Below are 23,075 nucleotides of genomic sequence, written 5' to 3'. Positions count from 1 at the left end.
AACCTATATTCAAAGATACCAATAGATTTTGTAATAGGCTCTTTAACCTGTTAAGCCCGAAGGTCCCCGCCGGCGGGGACCCTGGTTTTTTTTTTCACGACACTGTGTCTCAGGGTATCTTAATATTTAAAAACCTATTCATGTGTTATACCAGATTAACGAGAAGAATCTCAGCTAACTGACTATACGAGCCATTTTTACCAAAACAAAACACAAGTCTCAGAAGAAGCGTTAGCATTAGCCCTTAGCTAAAACGGGCAGATGCTACTTCCGGTGCTAACTAGCAAAAACGATCTTTAAAACTTAATATTTTCTGCACAAACTACATATTATCTGAAAGCTGATACTCCACAGATTATGTTGTTATAAGTATCATCACTGTAGGACACAAACTCACTGAGATATCAGCCAGAACAGAGAAGAAAAAAAACAACTGTTTTCAAAACCATAACAATAATTATGTCTTACCGTTGCTGTTTTGTGATCAAAGCTCGTGTTCAAGGGAATAAAAACGCTGCTTAAAGTTAATCCAATGTCTATTAGTCACTTTAGAATTGTTCCTGATAATCTATCATTACATTCATGGCAGCAGAGTAGGTAAAAAGTTTCGCAGTCCCGAGCTAATGCTGTCTCACGTGCTGTTTACGCAAACCTCTCTCTACTTGACGTAAGTGTTTAGCGGGACTTACTAACTGTCACTCGATTATATTGGCTCTAACGGTTCAGAAAAGGTGTCAATCACCCAAATCGACCAATGGGTTCCAAAGATATGATCCTGCGTAGTATAAACTACGCCCGCTCCTGCTTCATTACGCATTACGCAGCCAGAAGGGAGAGCTTCACCACCGAGCAGGTGCTAGAGATGCTAGCTGACGATAGCTCATACCAGATGACTCGTCGTCGGATGATGAAGATCACCTCCAGCCAGACCTGGATCCGGACAGTAGTGACTCGGATGTTGAACTTCCACCACGGGAAAGGAATGTAATCTCTCTGTTTTTATATATTACTTATGTGTTTGGTGGAACTGCGTCACAGTGCTAGCTTAGCCAAGAAGCTACAGGAATGATTAGGCAAAATGCTAAATAGTGTTACTTGTCTTTTTGGAGTTACATTTTCTAAATGAATGGCCATGTGTTTACTTATTTATTTGGTGTAATATTATTCATTTATAGTCCAATATTATCCTATAAGAATAAGCCAGTGAATTAATCTAATCTCTTTGTTTTTCCACATTTGTTAGATGAGGAGTGACCCCAGCAGGACAAAGCCACACACCCAGAAGACTTTCAGGGAGCAGCTTGCTGCAGAATTGTTGGAGTTTGCTGAAGGCCCTGCTGAAGGCCCTGCACCTCCACCACCCCCACCCCCTCCTCCTCCACCCCCACCCCCTCCTCCTCCACCACTCACATGCATGTCCGAGTATTATGGGGAAGATGCCACCAAGGTCAGGAAGAACTGCAGGAGATGCCTAGATGCTGGACTCAAAAGGGTGAAGACACCTGTGTACTGCAGGAAGTGCCAGGTCCCTCTGTGCTTCACTGTCAAAAATAACTGTTTCAGGGAGTGGCACGACCTAAATACTGGAACATTCAGGTAGGTATAAAGTTCAGGTAGGTATAACGTTTTGCGAGTGTTTATTTAAAAAAAAAAAACGTATACTTAAATATTTGTTGTTTTTACAAACCTACAGTATGGTTTTATTGTATAGTACATTGGTAAAATGTTTGTTTTTACATGCCTATAGTGTGTTGGTAAAATGTTTGAAATAAATCTGCCCCAGTTGGAGTCAAATGTTACCTATGTTTCTGTTTTTTTTTATTGTGCAAGTACACCTACACACAATGACCTACAGTGTGGTTTTATTGTATAGTGCGTTGGTACAGTTACATACACACAGCTACACTTACACATACACACCTACACATACCCACACAGCTACACACACCTACACATACAGTACCCACACAGCTACACACACACACACACACACACACACACACACACACACCACACACACACACACACACACACACACACACACACACACACACCTACACTTACACACACCTAGTACGCACACTCACACACACAAACATATTTTTAAAAAAATATATATATATATATATATATTTTTTTTTGGGTGGAATGAATACCTATAGTGATTATTCAATGTAATACAATAATTTGTATAGTCTGGTACCTGAAAAAGGTCAAATGGCACTGATGGAACCAAATGTGCCCAAAGCTTATTCTGCCTGGACTTTATTTTCATAAACCTCTCTAAAAAGGGCAAATGTCACTTGTTTTGCCTCAATCTTGATACAGGGTACTTATTATATGTTATACTTTGGATTCCTAAAGCTTTTAGGCTACTAACCCATCATTCAAGGTTGGTCTTCACTATAAGTAATGGGTTTTCTTTAGGCGGAGACAGGAATTTACATTTGTTTGCTATGTTCCATCTGAATTTACTCTGACACAGAACAATCTATATTGATTCTGACACTTCTACATCCAACTCACAGATGTAACCTTGCTTTGATAACAACAATTATTCATATAAACCTTTTAGAAGTGAAGTTATAGTCATTTGTTCTGGGAATGTCATTTTCGAGCCTGAAACCTGAAAAACAGGCTCGGGGTTTAACAGGTTTAAAGAGGTTATGAAAATTACAACAAATTGCTTTCGTATCCCAAGTTGTTTCAAATATGTTATGGAATTATCGTCAATGCAACAGGCAGCCTCATCTCTCTTTGAAAATGACCATGGAGATGATTGACTGGTTTTGAAAAATAGACTATAGGATTTAATTGAAATTGTTCTTGCATCTTCAATTCAAATTGGAAACTACAAGATGTTTTCATATTAGTGCAGGTGATTGCTTAGCAACACATCTTTAACCACAATTATTGCTTGTGACTGTATTGGGGATTTCTCTTTTTTATTTTTCTAAATGTGGCCAATACATGCATAAATACATTTGACATGTGCTACAGTAGCAATATTCACCTGCTGCCAAAGACAAAGATGCATTCATGTATCTTCACTTCTCATTCTATATTTTCTTAGATCGCTATGTGCTGGTTGGCAGTCGTCATGACAGCGACCAGGGAGGCGGAGCTTCAGCCATCATGAATCAGCTGATCGCGGCATTGACAGAGCAGACCAAACAGGCATGGGTGCCAGACCGAACCACTGTGTTCTGCTCGTGGGGGGGCTCAGCCTTGGGGAACATCGGGTCCTATGAGTGGGGAAAGGTCAGCAGGCACAAGTGCATCTGTTTTATTAAATGTCAACACAAAGGTCAAAGATTTTGACCTTTTCATGTATTTAAGAAATAAATACAAAAAAAGGCTGCAACATATGCTACTGCTAGGGCTTGTTAGCATTTAGCAAGCTATGGGCCAAATACTAATCAAAATGATAAAGAGAAGGTTCACACAGCAGCTTTTTTAAATGTATGTGGACAGAATTTACATGAAAAAGAGAAAAGGGGATTAAAACAGGAGTTCCTTTGGTTTTCTCTCAGGATATGAATAATAGATTTGAAGAACAATCCACCAAGGCAGCAATTGAGTAGTTCTCATTTATAATTGACTACTTCTAATTTATATTCCCATGTAACTCTATTACAGTATAGCTGAAAATAACTCTATGGTGTTGTTCTTTAACAGGAGGACCCCCAGGGAGTCCTCAATTCTGTTCACAGTCACTGCAGGGGGGCCACTACATAGTTTTTTCTTTCTTTCTATGTCTGAAAAACACTTTACAGTTATATGAGTCCAACATATTATTGGCAAATACAAACCAGCTTATTTGCTTTAAAATGATTGTTTTCAGCTAACTGTGATTTCATCGTGCAGTCACAGTTAGCTGATCTGTTCTAAATCAGCACTTATTCATACCTGGAAACTAGTTCATTACGGCTACATTATGCATCAATAAGAAATGTGTTTAAACATTGAAATGTAGGATGTTACACATTATTGGCCCAGTTTAATATAAAAATGTTATACATAATTAGTACAGGTTTCCCTAATCTATGTAGTAACAAAGGATTAATGGTTAAATCATACAAATAAATTAAAAATAATAATACATAAATAAAAAGTATTGAATTTGATTGAATTACATTACAACCTAATACATTTATAATGACACAATTGTGACCAGACAACCATGATACTGTAAGGAATATCATTGGCAGAGTAATGATGATAAACTGTGTGTGTGCGTGTTCCCTTCAGGATAACAGTGTTGTCCTGCAGAGCAGTGCCGTGGCCTACGTCAGTCTGAACTCTCCAGTCAGAGGGACGGAGACTCTGCGACCCACAGCGTCTCCAACACTGCTGCAGCTCACCTCGGATATACAGAGAGTAAGTGCTAGCACTACTGCACTAACATCAACCAATCATTACTGAACATTGAATCCTCAGGTGGCAATTAGGCCACATTGGAGACAGAGGAAGTGTTGTAGGGTTTTTGACATAAAGAACACTGCTCAATGGCATAATGTAAAGTCCATGCACTCTAAATAAGAAATAGAGTCATCTTGACGTCACTTGTTTGTTTGTTAACTATGGTGTTCAAGCTTTAAGTTTATGCATTTTAGCCATTGCCATCTTGGTTTTTGGCATTATCCATATTGTTCTTTTGAACCATCAACCTGAATTGACACAGGATCGCAGAGCTATAACACAGTTCAGTCACTTTGTTCGCAACAGACGTTTTTATGACCCATTGAAGCTTTGGACATTTCAGATTCAGGTGTTTACTGATGTATTTTATGTCCTGGAACAAAACATGAAAATCTTACAAGATTGTGTAAAGCTCAGACCTTAATTCAGGCGCTTAAACAAAAACACGTCAAAAACGACTAAAACTTCTAGATGAGGGAACCGGAAATGGTAAAACACAAAGTCATTTCTAGGACTCATTCCTGCACCACTCCATTGTCTTTACTTTTTAGACCCAGAGGTTACCAATTGTTAATAATACGAATATAATCTCCTCACTTGTTATACTATTTCCAATATTGTTACTTTGTTGGGATTTTTGTTTAGTTGTACTTATTGCGAGTTATATTGGTCAAGCTCCCCCAGTACTTTCTAAAGTATGAGACAGCTTTCCCAATGTTGACTAAAACCTTATTTTATACCTTCCTACATTTCCTAAGGACGCTAGCATTTTATTAAGGCATGGTGTTGCTGTTGAAGAGAAAAATAAGGACACCCTGCTTTGCTTTCACATGCTGCTGCCTCGGCATTTCCCATGTTAAATGGGTGTAGACAAATTATAAGAATGTCTATTCTATTGATTTTAATGATATATTTTAGAATTCCTTATAATGTAATACAATGAAAGCATTTATCCTGTAATAAATCATATTACTGTTTTAACTACTGTTTCATTCAAGTTAGTTAGCAATATACTGTATGTATAAGGAAATACCATTTTGACTATTCCACCCATACTGTGCTAACTTTACCTCGATCAAAGTTGCCAATTTTGCTCCACTTTTACGCTCTCTGCACTCCGCAGTCATTCATCTCTACACTTTTTATTACAGATTGACACAACAGTTAACACAATAATGAGAACATAATCACAGGAAATGGGGAGACTTTGGCTGTTCTTTAAAGGAAGTCACCTATTCTGTGAGAGGGGGAGGAAGCCACTCTCGGTATGATCTAAATAAAAATAACTTCAATCTCTCCACATCCCACTTTCACATGAAAACTGCAATGGCCATTCTACTGATTAAGTATAGCAGCTACATGATTCAGCCTCCCAAAATGTCTCTGTATTCCAACCTGGGGGTGTTTTGCAGATACGATCAACGCTCGCAGACATCTTCTTCCCAACTTTACCGTCTATTCAAACTTTGAAAACTTTTGAAAAAAGTAAGAAAAAACGCACCTCCTTGTCACTTTCTCTCATGTCCTTCCTCTGCCTCCACTACTGCCGCCGCCTCCTCCTTTTTTTGTTCTTCCCTTTCTCCCTTAAGCACAACATCCCTATCCTGCTCCCTCCTCTTCTATCACCTCGTAATCTCCTCTTTCATCAGCAGCGAGCACCGCATCCCACCACCCTCTCATTTTCCTCATTAAAAATATGCCTCTTACTTCTCATCTGTCTTCACTCTTTGTCTCTTCGGGTGATGCTGTGCAGTATTTTTTATTTGTGTCCTCGGGTTAGTCATCCATCCTCAAGGGAAGAGTCATGTTCTTGCCAGGCACCTAGACAGGTACAAGAGGTCAGGAGTGAACAGAACGCACAGCGTAATGTCCCTTTATTCCCCTGCATTGACCATAAACCAACCAATTAGTAGGGACTGGCCCGCCCGGTGTACCTGTGACATTCAGCTGCAATGAAGCTACAGACAGCCTCTGCCACAGCCACAGAAAGAGATTAAGGAGACAGAAATAACTTTTGATGTCCTTTAATGAAATATCTTTTCACAGAATAAAAGAAACGGTTCCGACAATGTGTGCACATACTTGAAATAAGCTTCTCCTCTTCTTCTTTATTAAACATTCATTCATTCTGTCAGAATTTTTGGTAAGCTTTCATGCTTGGAGCAGCAACTCCAGTACTGTCTTCTTTAGGAAATATGGTTTTCCTACATTTTACTCTCAGAAATCACTCTTACCAGTCATAAGTGTTAATGCTGCTCTAAATACTGATGTGGTTAAGAAAAGATCTTGCATAATCCATTCCGAATTGCCTCTTCTTTAATTGCGGGAGGACGGTTTCTCACTGAACTCGACACTTTTTCAATCTTAGTCTTGCTCTATATGTCCACCAAACGACGGTGCATCAATTCCGCTTGCTAATTGTACAGTTTTTACTTGAACATTTGTTTGTTTTTCTAACCCTTGCGCAATCCCGTTTGTCTATTATATTACATTACATGTCATTTGTTAGACGCTTTTATCCAAAGCGACTTACATACATTCACAGTACTGAAACAGCCCTGGTTAAAATCACCAACGACCTCCTCCGTGCAGCTGACTCCGGACTTCTCACCATCCTCATCCTCCTTGACCTCAGCGCTGCATTCGATACCATCTCTCACCCACTACTCCTGGACCGCCTGGCTGGCATTGGGATCACTGGTGTTGCACTCTCCTGGTTCTCATCATACCTCACTGACAGACAACAGTTTGTACAACTCGGTAATCACAAGTCACAAGAAAGTGCTATTTCACTGGGTGTCCCCCAGGGGTCGGTACTGGGTCCACTCCTATTCATCATGTTTCTCCTCCCCCTGGGCAAAATCCTCCGTCACCATGAGGTTAATTTTCACTGCTACGCCGATGACACACAGGTCTACATTTCCTCCAAACCCACCACTGCCCTCCCCCCAACCTCCCTCACCACCTGCCTTGAGGACATCAGGAGCTGGATGAGCAGGAACCTCCTGAAGCTTAACGGTAGCAAAACTGAGGCCCTGCTCATCGGCTCCAAATCCACCCTCACCAATTCACATATCACCCCAGCATCAAACATCATCATCGACGGCTTCCCCATACCATTCGCTGCCCAAGTGAAAAGCCTCGGTGTCATTCTGGACGGCTCCCTCTCATTCGCACCACACATAAAAAACATCACCCGCACCGCCTTCTTTCATCTTCGGAACATCTCCAGACTCCGCTCATCTCTGTCCCAACCCATCACTGAAATCCTGGTCCACTCATTCGTCACATCCCGGATTGATTACTGCAATGCACTTCTGACTGGCCTTCCCATCAAGCTCCTCAATAGACTGCAAATAATCCAGAACTCTGCTGCCCGGATCATCACCCGCACCAACTCATCTGACCACATTACCCCCATTCTCACTCAGCTACACTGGCTTCCTGTACGCTACCGTATTGACTACAAAAACATTCTACTCATATACAAAGCTGTCCATAACCTTGCCCCCATCTACATCTCTGACCTCCTTCAGGAGTACACCCCCTCCCGCACCCTCCGCTCTTCATCCGTAGGACTTCTCACCGTCCCAAGCTATCGCCTCAAAACCATGGGTGCTCGAGCTTTCAGCTGCTCGGCTCCCAGACTCTGGAACTCCCTGCCACTACACATCCGACAGTCTGATTCCATAACAACATTCAAAACCCAACTCAAAACCCACCTGATCAAACTGGCATTTTCTTTATAATCTGTACCCTGTGTCCTTTTGTAGTCAATTTCCTGTTGTTTGTCTTGTCTTACCCCGGTAGATCATTAAATCCACTGTTTTAATTTGTAAGGTAAAATTGTAAATGTCAATTGTAAATCTGTAACCCTGTAAGGTGTCCTTGGGTGTTATGAAAGGCGCCCCCCAAAATACATGTATTATTATTATTATTCAGTATACTCTGGACAATCCCCACAGGAGCAACGACATGCTGACTGCAGTGGGACTCGAACTTGCTATCCCCTGATTCGAAGTCCAGCACACTACCCACTGAGCCACAGCCTCCCTTATATTGTCTTAACCACTAAAGAACAGATAACACACAGGGTGTCAAACCAGAAAATGGCTTGTCCACTGCAGAAACAATTTTGTTTATTTGATAAACAACGGGTTCATGTTGTTGGGTTCTCTCTTGAGCAGTATGCTCAATTGTTTGAATAACCTTTATTGCCCTTACCAGCAATGTGTGTACATGTTAACTAATGAAAAGGGTTGAATGCATCATTACTTACCAAAGAATCATCCAATAATCCCTCAGAGTTGACTTTTTATTGACCCCGTCGTCTCCTCTTGTCTCGCCTTTTGATACCTAATTGTCCATTAGGTGACAGCTGTATCTCTGGCATGCTCTGTGCCTCTACTCATTATCTCAAGAGTCTCAGAGCTGCCCCATGTACGCTCCCCAACTCCAAATATTGAGAAGCACGTCCAAGCATGTCGTTGATCTTGTTTGTGCAACAGCCGTAATACTTCCTACTTATCTTACTTTGCTGGGAACTGTCTTCCAGGTCGAGGTGCTGCACCACTGATACTTTTGGAATGGGTGCTTGGGAACCAATTATAATGCAACTATATTTCTCCTGTAGAGGATTTACTCAAAAAGGGGCAACGACAGGGGGGTGATAGACACAAATAAATAAACCAGGTGAAAGGAGATACAAAGGGAAGCTTTAGAGGCTTGAAGAATACAAATAAATAGAGACAAGCTTGTGCTTTAATTGGCTATTGTTACAGAGATGGCTTGGTGCAGGGACCTCCATTTTACAACAAATGGTCATCAGTGGACAGCACATTGTTAGACTGAAAAAGAGCAGCGAGGCAAATCCTTCATCTGATCTTGCTCCAATAAATTGTGATGAACCTGTACACAGGAGATACAGGGAGACATGGGTATGTAAGATGGTGATGGTTGTGTTTGCAGAGTGCAGGATTTTAAATTCATAGACTCGGGTTCCCACAATATTTTGGTTAATGTTTTGGAAAGGTTGTGGATTTTGTTAAATATATGGGTACCACTTTACAATAAGACTACCCTTATAAAGGGTTTATAATTAGGTTGTAAACACTTTATTAATCCTTAAGAACCATTTATAAACCAGTTCTAACATTATCATCAACACAGGCTCACTATTTGGCAAGATGACTAAGCCTTATATTGGCTACCTAGCTTACTTTGTCTTCTTCATCAGCCAGCATCCTTGGTATCTGTTGTTCACTGAGTTGATTCTCCCCCTTCCATCTTGATGTTTCTTGGCATCTCTTTATGACCATTTATTTACGAGTTACTAACATTTATAGTTGCCAAAAGGGAGCCTTATTGTAAAGTGTAAAACACATTCCCATTTATTAATGAGTTACAACCATTTATAATAAGGCTTAGCAGTACAGATACATGTGGGCTCACTATTTGGCAAGCAACCGGTCACAGTTGCCCTGTTTATCTCATGTCTTATAAAAGCTTGTTGATTTATAAAGTGTTCACAACCTAATTAATAAATTAATTACAAACTATTCGTAAACCCTTTATAAGGGTAGTCTTATTGTAAAGTGGTACCAATATATGAAAGGTCTAATGAGCCCTTAAAGTATTTGTTCCTCGTCCTCATGTTTCCAGATACCTGTACGATTTCTGGAGGTTAATAGACTTTTACTTGGAGTGCTTTACATTACATTTCATGAAACGTTGATTCAACATGAACGTCTTTGCAGACCTAGAAGGAGATGTGGTGGCTAAGGCTTGGAGAGATAATCCAGCCACCAACACAGACTGGAGGTAGAAGCTGGTGATGGAAGAAACAGTGATAAACTATTTCCCACCAGACACACTAGGCGCCTCAAGCATTTCAGTATAAATCTGCTGCATTTGTTTCCTATTTGACATGTGTCTGGTTCATACACACTGTAGAACATTCCCACAGGCTGGGCTCCTGACAGCAGTTCTTTGAGCTGGTTCCTGAGGGGCCAGATTTGGGACTGGTTCCTCCTGGGCACGTCTTGAGGTTGGTGCCTGAGGGTCCGATTTATGGGCTGGTTCGTTTGAATCTGGTTTTTAAGATTGTTCCCGAAAGGCAGGTCTTGGGGATGACTGAGAGTCAACCACATTCTCTCAAACTATCTGTGTAATGTATATTGGCACACAATGTATTCACAACTTTGCCTGTTTTCCAATACGTGGTATTTTGAGGCCACTTTGTATTCACTGTGACACACTTATCTTGTACTCTGTGCTAGAGTATGGTCTGACTGGAAAAATAACGGCTGATACTTTAATAGAATCATGACACCATGACAGGCTTTCAAACATGAAGAAGTGATGACAATAGACCGGCTTCAGAATCACCCCGTAAATGGTAAATATGACCATCATCTGCATTAGGGAATATGCAAGAAGTGTAATTTACACATCTAATTTATATGTTTTCCCACATAAAACCAGCAGAAATGAAGCTCTAAATAAATCACCAGAATGAGTCTGTGACTTTATGGCCGTGCAGCCTTCCAGGATGGTTCGACAGCACACTTGGCATAATGTTTGACATAGTACACTGTCGGCAATATGTTTGAATTATACCAGCCCTTGTATTGTCAGGAAAGGCATTGTGCGACTGCGGCAGGCCAGATGAATATGCATTACCACGAGGAGAAGCTGCCTCGGCCTCACAAAGTATTTATACAACTGTCATTGCGGCCCTTTCATCACAGTTTCACAGTGACAGGACATAAGTAAAGGAATTAATGGTATAATATTTGTTTGGTGACGAATGAGCCTTGTCAGTACTTGTGGCTGTGACATTCGTCAGGTGCTGTGGTGAGATGCATTTTTCAGACAGTAGTTTGCCTTGTCTGCAGGTGCCATGTAAGATTGTAAAAGGTAAAGGCAGGTGCAGTTAAAGCCCTCTTTAGATTAATTTCTACTAAATAAATGCCAGCTAAATAAATTAAAGACACATTACAGCCTTGGAAGATACATAATTGCTCTTAGCTAGGATTAATCAATGCCTATTCCCTAAGTGCATGGTTTCTCTGTGGGCAATCTTCTGCAAGCTTGACTTTTAACCCAATCGTTTGATCAATCACTAGACAGGAAAGCACAGAGGAATTATTTCCTGTGATTGGGAAAATAAATTTGAGTGGGTAATAAATAATGCACTGCATATGTTACAGCATATTGTACAGTACAAGATGAATTATTCATTGGTCCACTGACAACCAATCATAATACATCCACACGCAGGTTGGGTTTTCTGTATGGTCATGTGGCTTCAAGCCAATCATTGTCCCAGACTGGCAGACAGGCAAGGGGAGTGACCAATGAGGGACAGTGGCTTCATTTTGGTCTATGAACTGGAAATGGTACTAAGTTTGCACTGAAGAGGGTTAAAAGGGGTGCTTTTATTAAAGGCGCCCTATTTGACTAAAAAGTCATTGCGTTTTGTGGATTCAAACACTTTACATATAGCAATTTCTTGAACAGGCTGCTGTAAGTAAAGAGAAAGCTGGTTACGCCAAATTATATTGTGATACATTTGTCAACACACTACAGGAAAAGGAAAACCCTAAAAAGCATAAGAAGTCCTCATTTGAGTGGCAGTACTTTGTTATTTTCATCATATTGCCTTATTGAAAGGTGTTTCTAGTATTTTGTCAACCCCTTTGTACATACACAGTCGGAATGAAACAATTAAACGAGTCCAGGGGTATTTCTAGAAACATATACTATGAGGGCGATACTGTGACGCTGATCTTGTGTATAAGATTATCAATTATCGCGAGAACATGACACCCGTATACAAGATGGCGCTGTGTCTGAGCATCTATTTGACACAATTTTCATCTTTTTTTAGTATTTATATAGTTTTTGAAGAACATAATATTGTTTTCTGGCATCACTTTAAAATGTTACGAGAAAAATCTGCATTTTGGTATGAGGGCGCACGCTGAGAGTAAGGGGGCGCACACAGAGAGAGTAAGGGGGCGCACGCTGAGAGTAAGGGGGTGCACGCTGAGAGTAAGGGGGCGCAGCGCTCCTGTTACCCGGTTTAGACAAAACCCTGAAGTCATTCAATTTAATTTAAGGAAAACACTAATTATTATTCAGTCACACGTCACATTACAAGATATACATTTTCAATATTGCAAATACAATATATACCTTGGAAAGTTGATATCAGTGCAGAATATCTTTCTGTAGTCATCGACATATATATATGCATTTATTTTTTAAATATTGACATCAGTGCAGAAGCTCTTGGTGTAATCGTAGTTCAAAGGCACCCACAATCACTCATATTCTACTAACATAGTTTTCATACAAGCAATAGCACTCTCATGAGGCTCTTGAAATGTAATTGGTAGTGCACTGTTTAGACATTTTCATATCCAGTCACTGTAACTGCACGAAATTTGTTATTTTCCCCTTGACTCTTTTTAATTTAAGGTCAAGTAATGATTGCTGTGACTTTTTAGATCCACTCTTTCTGTGTTTTCGTGTCTCTCACTCCATCCAATCTCCCCTCCTGTTATCTCTTTGTCTCTTTAAAATCCCAGTCACTCATTTCTGGATGGCTGGGAGATGTTTTCAGTTCAACAGCTGCAAATGGCTTTTCCAAAGACCGCAGTCCGGAACAGAATGATTATCATAATCATAATGCAAAGTTGTTTTTGTCATTTGGCACTTTGTTGTTGCTGTGGGTTGCATTGTAAATACGGAACATCACTCCAAAACCTTCCGCTTATTTGTCTCATTTATCATGTGTCACACACAACAAGATGTTAGGGTCACATTTATCTTTTCTGTTCAATGGAACAAATGTCCACAATAGATAAATAGGATGAGAACACACATCAAGTTCCAGTTTAAATTTTTTTTTGGTATTTTATCATCTGTTCAGTATAAGAATAACAACAATAAAAGATTCAGGCACAACTGGCCCAACAGATAAACTCTCTTTGATGCAATTTTTGGAAATACTCCCTCTGGAGGGAACTATGGGATTTTAGCATTTACTTGCACTAAAAACCATTATAATAACACACTACAGGAAAGGAAAAACACCATAGGGAACACCAATAAGGCCTCTTTAAGGGAGGTAGATAGATAGTAGAAAGGAGATAGTTGTTCGTAGTTAACAAACCTGAAGGTCGATTTATGAGGGGATTGACATGAAGAGTTGTTAATGTGCCATAAACTGCGTGAAGCCATAAATCCATAGATGAACAATTTTAAGTATCTGAAGAAAAAAGAAAAATAATGTTGTGTTTAATGAGCTATTTTCATCTAGTGATTTCCAACAGGAACTTCAACTAGAGGTATATTCACATGACAAAGAAGATCATACTGTACAGGTCTTTAGTTCAATTTAATTTAAATTAATACACATTCTAATGCACTTTTATTTTGACATTTACCATATTCTTTGCTAGTTGCCATTTCTTTACTTTGAAATATTTATCCGCACATTTCTCCAGGTCTTTCCTCCTTGTATCTTTGGCTCTCTTTTTCTTTTGCGCTATCATTCTTTCTGCAGTTTTGCCAAGCTGCACCTGTACTAGTCTATTTAGGACCAAGACCAAGGCTTAACTGTGCACCAGGTGTAGTCGAATCCCTGTCCTATACTGAATTGAGTTAGCATTACTGCTGTTGCTAGCCAAGCTAACAATTTCTCCTAGAATTTCCACATAAGTAACAGTTTTGTGAATTTGCCGGATACAAATATTTTAAAAGTATTCAAATGTTTTCATGAAGTGACGTCATTTCTTAATACTGAATATGTATGTAAGCTATCATGACATTGTGCCAATATTTTTCCACACTTCTTTTTGGCACCTCCATGATGGTTTCAAAACAGACTATTGTTTACTGATGGCTGAATATTTCCTGAAATACTTGTGGTGTTCTTGTAGCAGATATTTCACAGGCGAAATGTCCTGAATCTTACTGATAATACTTTGGTTTGTGATCCCAACAGGGATCCATCCTGCAATCCTGTGTGGTGTGGGCCAAAGGGAAACATTTTTCGATTGATGTCTCGGCTGAAATTCAAGCTTAACCTCTCACCCTTGTTTTCCTCAATCTAACAGGTACAAAAAGATATAGAGCTGCATTTGGAAGAATGTATGCAACCTGAGGTTATGGCATTTACTCAACACTTTAAAGGCCTGTGCAGTCTTTGATTTCAGCTATAGAGAAAATGGGTAAAAGAGAAAAATACCTCGACTTAACTCACAAAGTAGGATTACGTATAGAGATAGACTATCGTTCCATCTCCTGGATAGAAGATTTAAAGTCAAGACATGTACCTCTTCTCTCCTTTTCCTCTCGCACAACCAGACACAGTGTCAGAGCAGGGAAAGAGAAACTGAGACGGTTTGAATGAAAGTAGATACCTTTAGAGAGTGAATTATATAAGAGGGAGGTGTAAAAAAGGGGGATGCAATGGGAGGATAGAGAGAATAAGAAAGTGAGCACAGACCAGAGAGAATGGATGATTTCAGCCTGTGGTGCCACACCAGGAATCAATATTTAATTTATTTGTCTGCTATGATAAGGAGAGAGCCAAATCATTTGAGATATTTTCTAACCACTCGATACCACTCAATCTCCAAAATGGTATGTGCTACAAAGAGCGGCTTGCAGGACCTGAACGTAAATGCTTGAGACAAGATCATCTTCCATTGTGAGTCAATTAAGACTATTCGAAGGAGGCTATGTCAGAGTTGCTTTATGTTTTTATTCGAGAATACACATATAATATAAGAAATAAACTATGCATGCACAAAGGCCAAAACAACAAATCCTCAGAGGACAATTGTTAAAATGATACATGTTTTGTGTTCCTTAAAGAGGCCCTATTATGCTTTTGGGGGTTTTCCCTCTCCTGTAGTGTGTTATATAGGATGTTGTGCATGTAAATGGTCTGCAAAGGCTAAAATCCCTGTTTTCCCCTGCCTGAAACGTCTCCATTGGACTCCTTTGTTTACTTCGGTAACACAAAGGCATCACTATGTAACACTTGTGCTTCTATTGGCTGGTGCTCCAACACATTGTACGTGATAGGCAGGGGAGTGGAACATTTCCTATTCATAAGTGATTGACCAATCTCAACAGAGCCGGCCAGCTAACCAATCAGAGCAGACTGGGCTCTGGTTTCAGACAGAGGGTGAAAAGAGGTGCTGCAGCACAGGCAGTATGAGAACAATACAAATATTTTGTAATATCTGCAATTACCAATGGAAAGTACAGTACCTCCACAAATCATATGTATATGGCCGAGCCACATCAATTGGCTCCTATCAACATGAGGAAGTAGTGGTTCTTCTTGATGTCTTATGTCCTTCTCTTTCCCAGGAGTGTCGTCGCAATCTCATTCGAGCAACTTGTATGTACAATGTGAATCTTTAGGTCCTCCCACCAGCAATCCAATACTAGATGCATTACTGAATATTGCCTCATTAATTGTGACTATTGTTTTTCTAAAGCACTGACCCAGGCAGAAACCATCATGAATTGTTTTAACTTGCCCACTCATGGATACAAGGTAGACAGTCAGTGCCTGCTATATGGCATACTTGCTCACACATTGGATTGCTCAGTGGTGGTATGGCTGCTCTCATCACAGGCATTCATGCAAATCAAGTTCAGATGTAGTTCATTCAATATCTTGGTTGAGCAGCAGCAGTTCCAGTAGAAAGCTCAACTGGCGAAGACAGAGGTTGAGCTTGTAAAGTGGGTGGATGCTGGACACAATAAAAGCAAGAGCAGCCCAGTGTAATCCAATTACATACAGTGTATACATCCCATATGAAATCCAATGTAACATCACTATAACCTGTCTAAAATATGCATTGTGTTAAATCAACACCTCTTGCACAGTCTCAAATGAACATTGAACGATAAAAGACGGCTAATAATGCAAGACTAAAGAATTGGATTGCATTAAATTGTGCAGTTTTTACTTTCATTGTGTCCTTTTTGTGAAGGATATAGCATAATGCACCATGTTGTATTAAGCATTGTTCAGATTTCCAGCCCATATCTGTTTTACAGAGTGATTTTAAACTTTCTCGGCAGCAATAAGACATTAGATGCCATTTTATTTTTGGAAATTAGATCCAAAATACTTTTTAAAGTAGTATGAAATGCAAATCCAATTACATTTTTTAATCATTGGATGAGGACTACTTTTGTATCCAGTCAGTACTTGGCACCAGCACTCTTTCTGCACAGTGAAGCCAGCCATCAAAGCAGCACGGAACATCACAATGTATACCAGCCTCCTCCATAGCCTCAATCATATTCAGTGAAGGAGGAAGAATTTTTCGATAATCTGTGCTGCAGTCATGATTGATAAGTCTTGCATTGCAACTCAACGGTGTTATTGATTGGAGGACGAACCGTTGAACCTTCATTTGTCCTGCTTCCGCGTTGGAAAGCTGCCTCACTAGCAAAGCTATGGTATCACTTAACACGACTTTGGACTGGAGTTAATATAAATTCAACTTGATCAGATTTGACTAATATATCTATTGATTAATGATCTCATAGATTATTGTACTGAAAACCTGTGAGGGTGACTTGTTATGTATGGTCAATATTACATTTAAAACTGCAACCATCCGAGTGAAAACCTTTCTCTCTCTGAGATAAGTACTGCATGCTGACATGTATTTTCTGAATCAGAATGAAGTACATTTACACATACAAGGAATTTGCTTTGGTGTATGGGGGTTGCTAACATATAAAACATGAGAAAATAAGTTGAACGAAAACGTAAACAAATATGAGAGTTTATATGACCACAGAGTTTGAAGGCAGATGTTCACTAGTTCTCCCTGAAGAGAGAGTCCTTCCTGGGATGAAACAGATCTCTCTGCGTAAAAAGCTGTATTCAGAGAGTTAAAGTGAACATCATTTTGTTAGGTAACTGATTACATTGGTTGACTTGCTCTGGACTTTATAGGCTTGCCTAGACTTCATCTTAATTGTTAAGTAGTCAGTGCTTGTGCGCATTGGCACTTAACCCAGAGATAATTAGTCAATTAAACAGCGAGCATTTACTTGGCTGTTATATATTCTGACATTTATAATTGGAATGTAGTTGTTTTGTCTTACTTTGTTGAGCTGCTGATACTGCAAGGCTTATTACCCAGTATATTCTTATTTCCTTTTAAATTAGAAAAAGTAATTCTGTGTTTGGATTTAAATAACTTTACCGGTAGCAATTTCATGAATAAAGAGAAAGCTCGTTACGCCATACAATATTGTGATAAGTTTGTCCTCTGGATGCAAGCTTCCCTTATGAATATAAATCAACTTTCAAATTGTGCACACATGAACAAGCATTTATTCCCACCCTGTTAACTCCCACAATTAGCCATAAGTGGGTAATGAAATGCCTTTCATGAATATTGATATGCTTGTAAATGTCTTTTGTCCTTCCAGCTTTTTTTTATTTCTGCTGGAGTAAATGGAAAGGATTACAAATAGAAATATTGTGCCACCGAGGTACATGCTGCCAGGTCGAGGCAAGGTTAAAGGTATTATTGACTTACCTTCGTTCAGGTTTTGTGACAACAGCGACGGACAGTGTTCAGAGAACAAACAGCCTTCAGAAAAACTAAAATAGAAAAAGTTGACAACAATGTGTCAGTGACAGTGGTGGGGGTGATTGAACACCAGAGCTCTCTCCCCTTGACAGACCTTGATAAAAAGAAGCTAATTAAATGCAATGTGACAGAAGAACATGGTGACTGCAGGCAGGCTCAGCAGATGTGGACAGTGGAGATAAGCCTCTAATTGATTGACGCTTGCATTCTGTTTCCTTCCACTAACCACATTTGTTTTATAGAGCAGCCTTGTTATTCTTTCAATTAGGAACAGCAGCGGAGAAGGGTTCAACCCAGGTGACAAACTACATGTAAGCTGTGGAGAACTGTGACAAAAGCTTGAATCGTGCAATTAGCCGCCAGCCAAATGTTAATCACAGCCTCCCCCTCCCCGATAAGCACTGTACCGTTTTTAGCAATGTATGCTTGTCCTTGACTGTTCCTGATGAAATCAACATTCAAACTACTTGAAAACATTTTTAATGGCTGCAATTAGTCAGCCCTTTCTCTCTCAATGGCACAACACAAACCATGTCACACTAATGAAAGCTCAGCGCAAGTTCAATCAGGAAGACCAAGCTCTTCATTCATATTACATGTCATTTCAATACTCTCTCCTCCCTCATTCAGTGATCGGGGGCATCACTCCCCAGCTAACCAATCGCTCCTCTCTCCATTCTCACAAGCCTATCGTTGCACCCGCTAATCCCTTTAAATTTGCTCTTCCCTCTTGTCAGCTGTCATTCCAGGTGACAATATGCAACCCTCCTCCACCCCTTCGCCTCCTGTCTCCTACAGGGCCAAGCTAAACCTTCTCCCTTCAGACCGGTCTCACCTACTTATCACCACCACCAGTGTCTAGACCCCGGGGGGTTTCATCTGAGCGGTTCTTCCCCCTCCTGAATGATTATCCTGCAAACTGGGGCCTAATCGCCAAACACCATTCCATTCACCTGTTATAATTCTGGCAATCATTATTACATTCATATTATGTGTCCCGGTAATAAATATGTATTTCATACATCAACGTCTCTCCTGATTGAAATGTCATTTGAGAGATGCAAAAACGTATACAACTCATGGTTCATTATTTCAAGGCCCTTATAGGTACATTTTGGGTAAACAGCAGTTGAGGGCATCTGAAATGTACTGTAGGGATTTGGATGAAGTTTCCAGTGAGCACACATAACAACTGAACTGTTAGCTCTCAACAGCTCAGGTTCTGGACAGTTCATGTCCTTCACATGGCCAAATCATTTGGCTCAAATAAATCCATCTGAATACCACAGTCAGCCAAAATCCTCACCCTCGTCCAAAACGCCAAATTCACAATCAGTGCGAAAAATAAAATGTACTTCGACCTACACAAGATATAAAAAATGTATTCTCTGTAACATGGGTCATAATGTCAAAGAAGTCAGAGGACTCCGTAAACGGCTCTTCACCACATCATGAAACCAGCTGCGGCTGAAGCATCCACTGCTTCCTTCAAAAGTCATTGCGGGGAAACTTGTCACAGTCCTCACTTTTCCACTCTCCCGTGGGAATTATGCAGAACATCCTCAATCATATTCCAAAAAACATGTCCATACTATAGGAGTGAATTCTGAAACACTAAACTCTATACGCCTCATTAACAATCCGTTGCTATTATACATCTAAAACATTGTGGGCATTTGTTCTCACTGCCTTAAATGTCAATTCAGGGTTCATGTTGTTACTAAGGAAGCATTAACTAAAGAGTTCAAGAGTTTTATCTAGAACTCAGTTATTTATTTTAAATATTAGCAAACTATTGGCAAATCTGTGGCTTATAATTCTACTAAACCCTCATAAGCATATCTGCCCTCTTTCCTCAAGTAAACCTCTCTCATCTTACTGCTTTTCTTTCTCTTTTTTGTTTGTCCTCTCTGTTAGAGACAGCTGCTGAGTTGCATTCGTGGGGGGAACTGCCCTGGACCCAACGTCAGCTCGCTGCAGGTGCCTGGAGATGTGAATTTCTTCGCCAACCAACTGGCGGTGCCCACCGTGGAGTTCGCCTTCCAGCAGACCAAAGCAGAAGAGGTACTCATGCCAACAAACCACTTTTTTCCCTTCACTTCCAATGCTCTTATTTTGCAAACCGATGGCCTTTTAGACAAACCCTCTCATTGCCTCACTTGAGTGTTATTCTAATGGGTATGTTCAGTAAGGTAAGATTTAAGCCAATTAGCAACAGTACAAGGAATGCCAACAAAACTGTGGAGTCTACTTAAACGACTTGTCTACACTACAGTATCAAAAGCAGTGCTTAAGTCAGCTAGTACTTAAACTAAGAGCTTGCTATTTTCTGCATTGAATTTGAGGTCATTTACAATCTTTACTTATGCTTTATTGGGTGCTATGATTAGCATGGAATCCATATGGTTTACTTGAAAACACTTGTGGGAGTTGATCAGATCCTATAACTGATTCTCTAAAACTTCACTCAATGGCACATCGGAAACTAGTCGGTAGTTGTTAACATTTAAAGCATCTTAATTGTTTTGCTTCAGAATGGGACTTAAGCAGTATTTTAGGAAGTTAGAAAGATATCTATCTCAAACTAGTGGTTTACTATGTTAAGAATATATTCAATAAACAAGTTCAAATCAGTTAAAAAGGAATGGCATCTTAAAAGCCGGTTGTGGTTTTTATTTGTGAAATAACATTGCCAGGCATCTCAACATTAACCAGGATTGTTTAGGACTTCATGACATACTGTACAAATAATGACTGAGCTTCATTACTTGAGTTATGCTAATGGATTTGATCACTGCAGTGCAGGGAATCTACTCTAATTCATGTAAGACACAGTCACACCGTGTTTCCCAGCTGTGAACGGCTTTATTTGGAACTGCTATTAGCCATGGGCCACAACTTGTTTATCTTTAGCTCTTAATTTGAAGTCAAGTCTTTCCTGGGAAGATGCACGCACCTGTCAGTCAGTGTGTATAACAAGCTGAAGGAAAGTGTCATGGGGTAAGTACACCTACACTTGTCAATTTGTCCAGTTCTCACACATTGCGGAGTGGATGTGATAATAAGCATCTGCTGCCTATAAGACTAATACTATTATTTAGATGTGTCAAGACCATTTGCAGACTTGATACACAGCAATATGGATTATTTCTCTAGAAACTCAACACATGCACATCACAGAGCTGACTAATTAGTCATGCCCCATTTACCTCTGCTAAAAATGCAGTATTGGTGTTTGTTGTACCGCCTTGGGGTGGAAACACAAAGATTTAGCCCAAGCTAAGTCGGCCCACTCAAATTCAGAACTGCTGGCTAGGATGGCAACTTTGAGCCTAATTAGTGCGAAAGTTCTTCATGATGTTTATCCGGCCCCGAGGCATCCTCACAACCTGAAAATAATAGGTATCGGAGGGTGAAATCGGCAGGCTTCAGAATAAAAAAGGGAAACCCTGGTTTAATGGAAAACAGTCAGATGTATTAATAGGCTTGGCTCTGTTTGGGGGAAGTCCAGTATGCAGACATTAGCATAAGCTTAGCATTCATACTGAACTGTAGTGTTAAAGATCAATGGGTAATCCCATTTCCTGTATTATTTAATTTCTCTACTGACACTATGGAAAAGCAGAGCGAGAATAGAGGTAACACATTTTCGGGCAATGCATGCCTTCAAAAAGAGAGTAGTAAATGCCTAGCTAATGAAAGGATGCTTGTATGAAGTACTATGCAATATTCTGGTCTTGGTTTTTGTTTTTTGTTTTATTGACTTTATTAATTAGGGACTCGGTACAAAACACAGGGGACACATCACCCTCGACATTTGCACAGTCTCCATTTGTCCCACCCAATGAAAGTAACAGAGTACTTTTTGATTAACTGATAGAAGAGACTTATAGTCTCAACAATGCCGCTGGTACAGTAAGTTGTTCCACCTCTACAGCATGCAATCCGTCAAAGAAAAACAAGAAAAGCTTACATTTCCTGTTTAGTCCCCCTAAAGTTTATAATTGCATATTTGTTGGGATATCTCAAGGAAAAGACTGGAGAGGAGTTTACGTTTTGAGTGTTTCATTGCAAGGAAAAGCAAAGTTACCCAATGCAATCTCTATAGTCATTCAATCATTCCCTTATCGACTCGTTTTCTGTTCTGTTCTTTGGATTTATTTATCTAGATTATATAATCATGCTATTCTGCTCCATGCAGCTGGGTCATCATGTTTTGGTGTCAACCTGTTCTTGCAGTTTTTGGAAATGGAAGTGGTTTCAAAGTACAAATGGTGTACATGCGGACAGGAAGTCCAGGACAGCTTATGCAGTCCTCTCACTATGGATTGAAACTATGACTTTTAGTTAGATGCGTGCACTCTCAGATTATGACCATGGCATTCTTGCAATAAATATCATTTATTATATCCAAAAACTGCGTGTGTTTGCAACACGGTCAAAAACGGTTTGCTCACACAGCCTCAATCAGCCACACCTGTGCCAGTGAGGTCACCCAAATACCCTGGGCCATACAAATGGGCACAACATATGCTATAATCTCAATACATGTCTACTAAAACCTCAGGTGTCCAAATGACGGCACATTGTCCATTTTGAATTTTCCCTCAGCAGATTCAAAAAGTTTAAAGGAATATGGCCCAAACCTGAAACTCTACTTTTCTTATATTGTACTTCTTAAATATATATTTAAACATATATGACACAGTAGTATTCATGTTTTAATAAGCCCACGTTTCAAATAAATTCAGTCAATTCAAGTTGAAAACTTTTTCTAATAAATAGTTATAGACAATGAAAATAATGTAATTGCATAACAAGCTTGAAATATACCCTTCATATTTCCCCTTATTATAAGCAATGTGATGCTTCTGTGTGAAGGTATGAGCAGCCAACACACAATGAATTAAAAGCTCTGATGTAGGATGGTTTTTTTCTTATTCATATATGCAGCATATTCAAATATCAAGCCTATGACATACATTTCATTGATTTTGCTAA

The 23,075-nt window shown here is 39.8% G+C and overlaps 1 protein-coding gene across 1 annotated transcript in view; it reads left to right on the top strand.

The window, feature by feature from the left end:
* LOC117545952 (inactive N-acetylated-alpha-linked acidic dipeptidase-like protein 2) overlaps positions 1-23,075 on the top strand; it is a 1,067,198-nt gene that overhangs the window by 760,833 nt on the left and 283,290 nt on the right. The window contains exons 13-15 of the mRNA XM_034215999.1: positions 3,074-3,261; positions 4,252-4,380; positions 19,992-20,138. Of these exons, the coding sequence (XP_034071890.1) occupies positions 3,074-3,261; positions 4,252-4,380; positions 19,992-20,138 (464 nt within the window). The remainder of the gene's footprint in view (positions 1-3,073; positions 3,262-4,251; positions 4,381-19,991; positions 20,139-23,075) is intronic.

The sequence above is a fragment of the Gymnodraco acuticeps genome, unplaced genomic scaffold, assembly GCF_902827175.1.
Source record: "Gymnodraco acuticeps unplaced genomic scaffold, fGymAcu1.1, whole genome shotgun sequence".
In the NCBI taxonomy this organism is placed as follows: domain Eukaryota; kingdom Metazoa; phylum Chordata; class Actinopteri; order Perciformes; family Bathydraconidae; genus Gymnodraco; species Gymnodraco acuticeps.
Note: the sequence above shows the minus strand (reverse complement) of the source record. Positions and strands in the feature narration are given on the sequence as shown.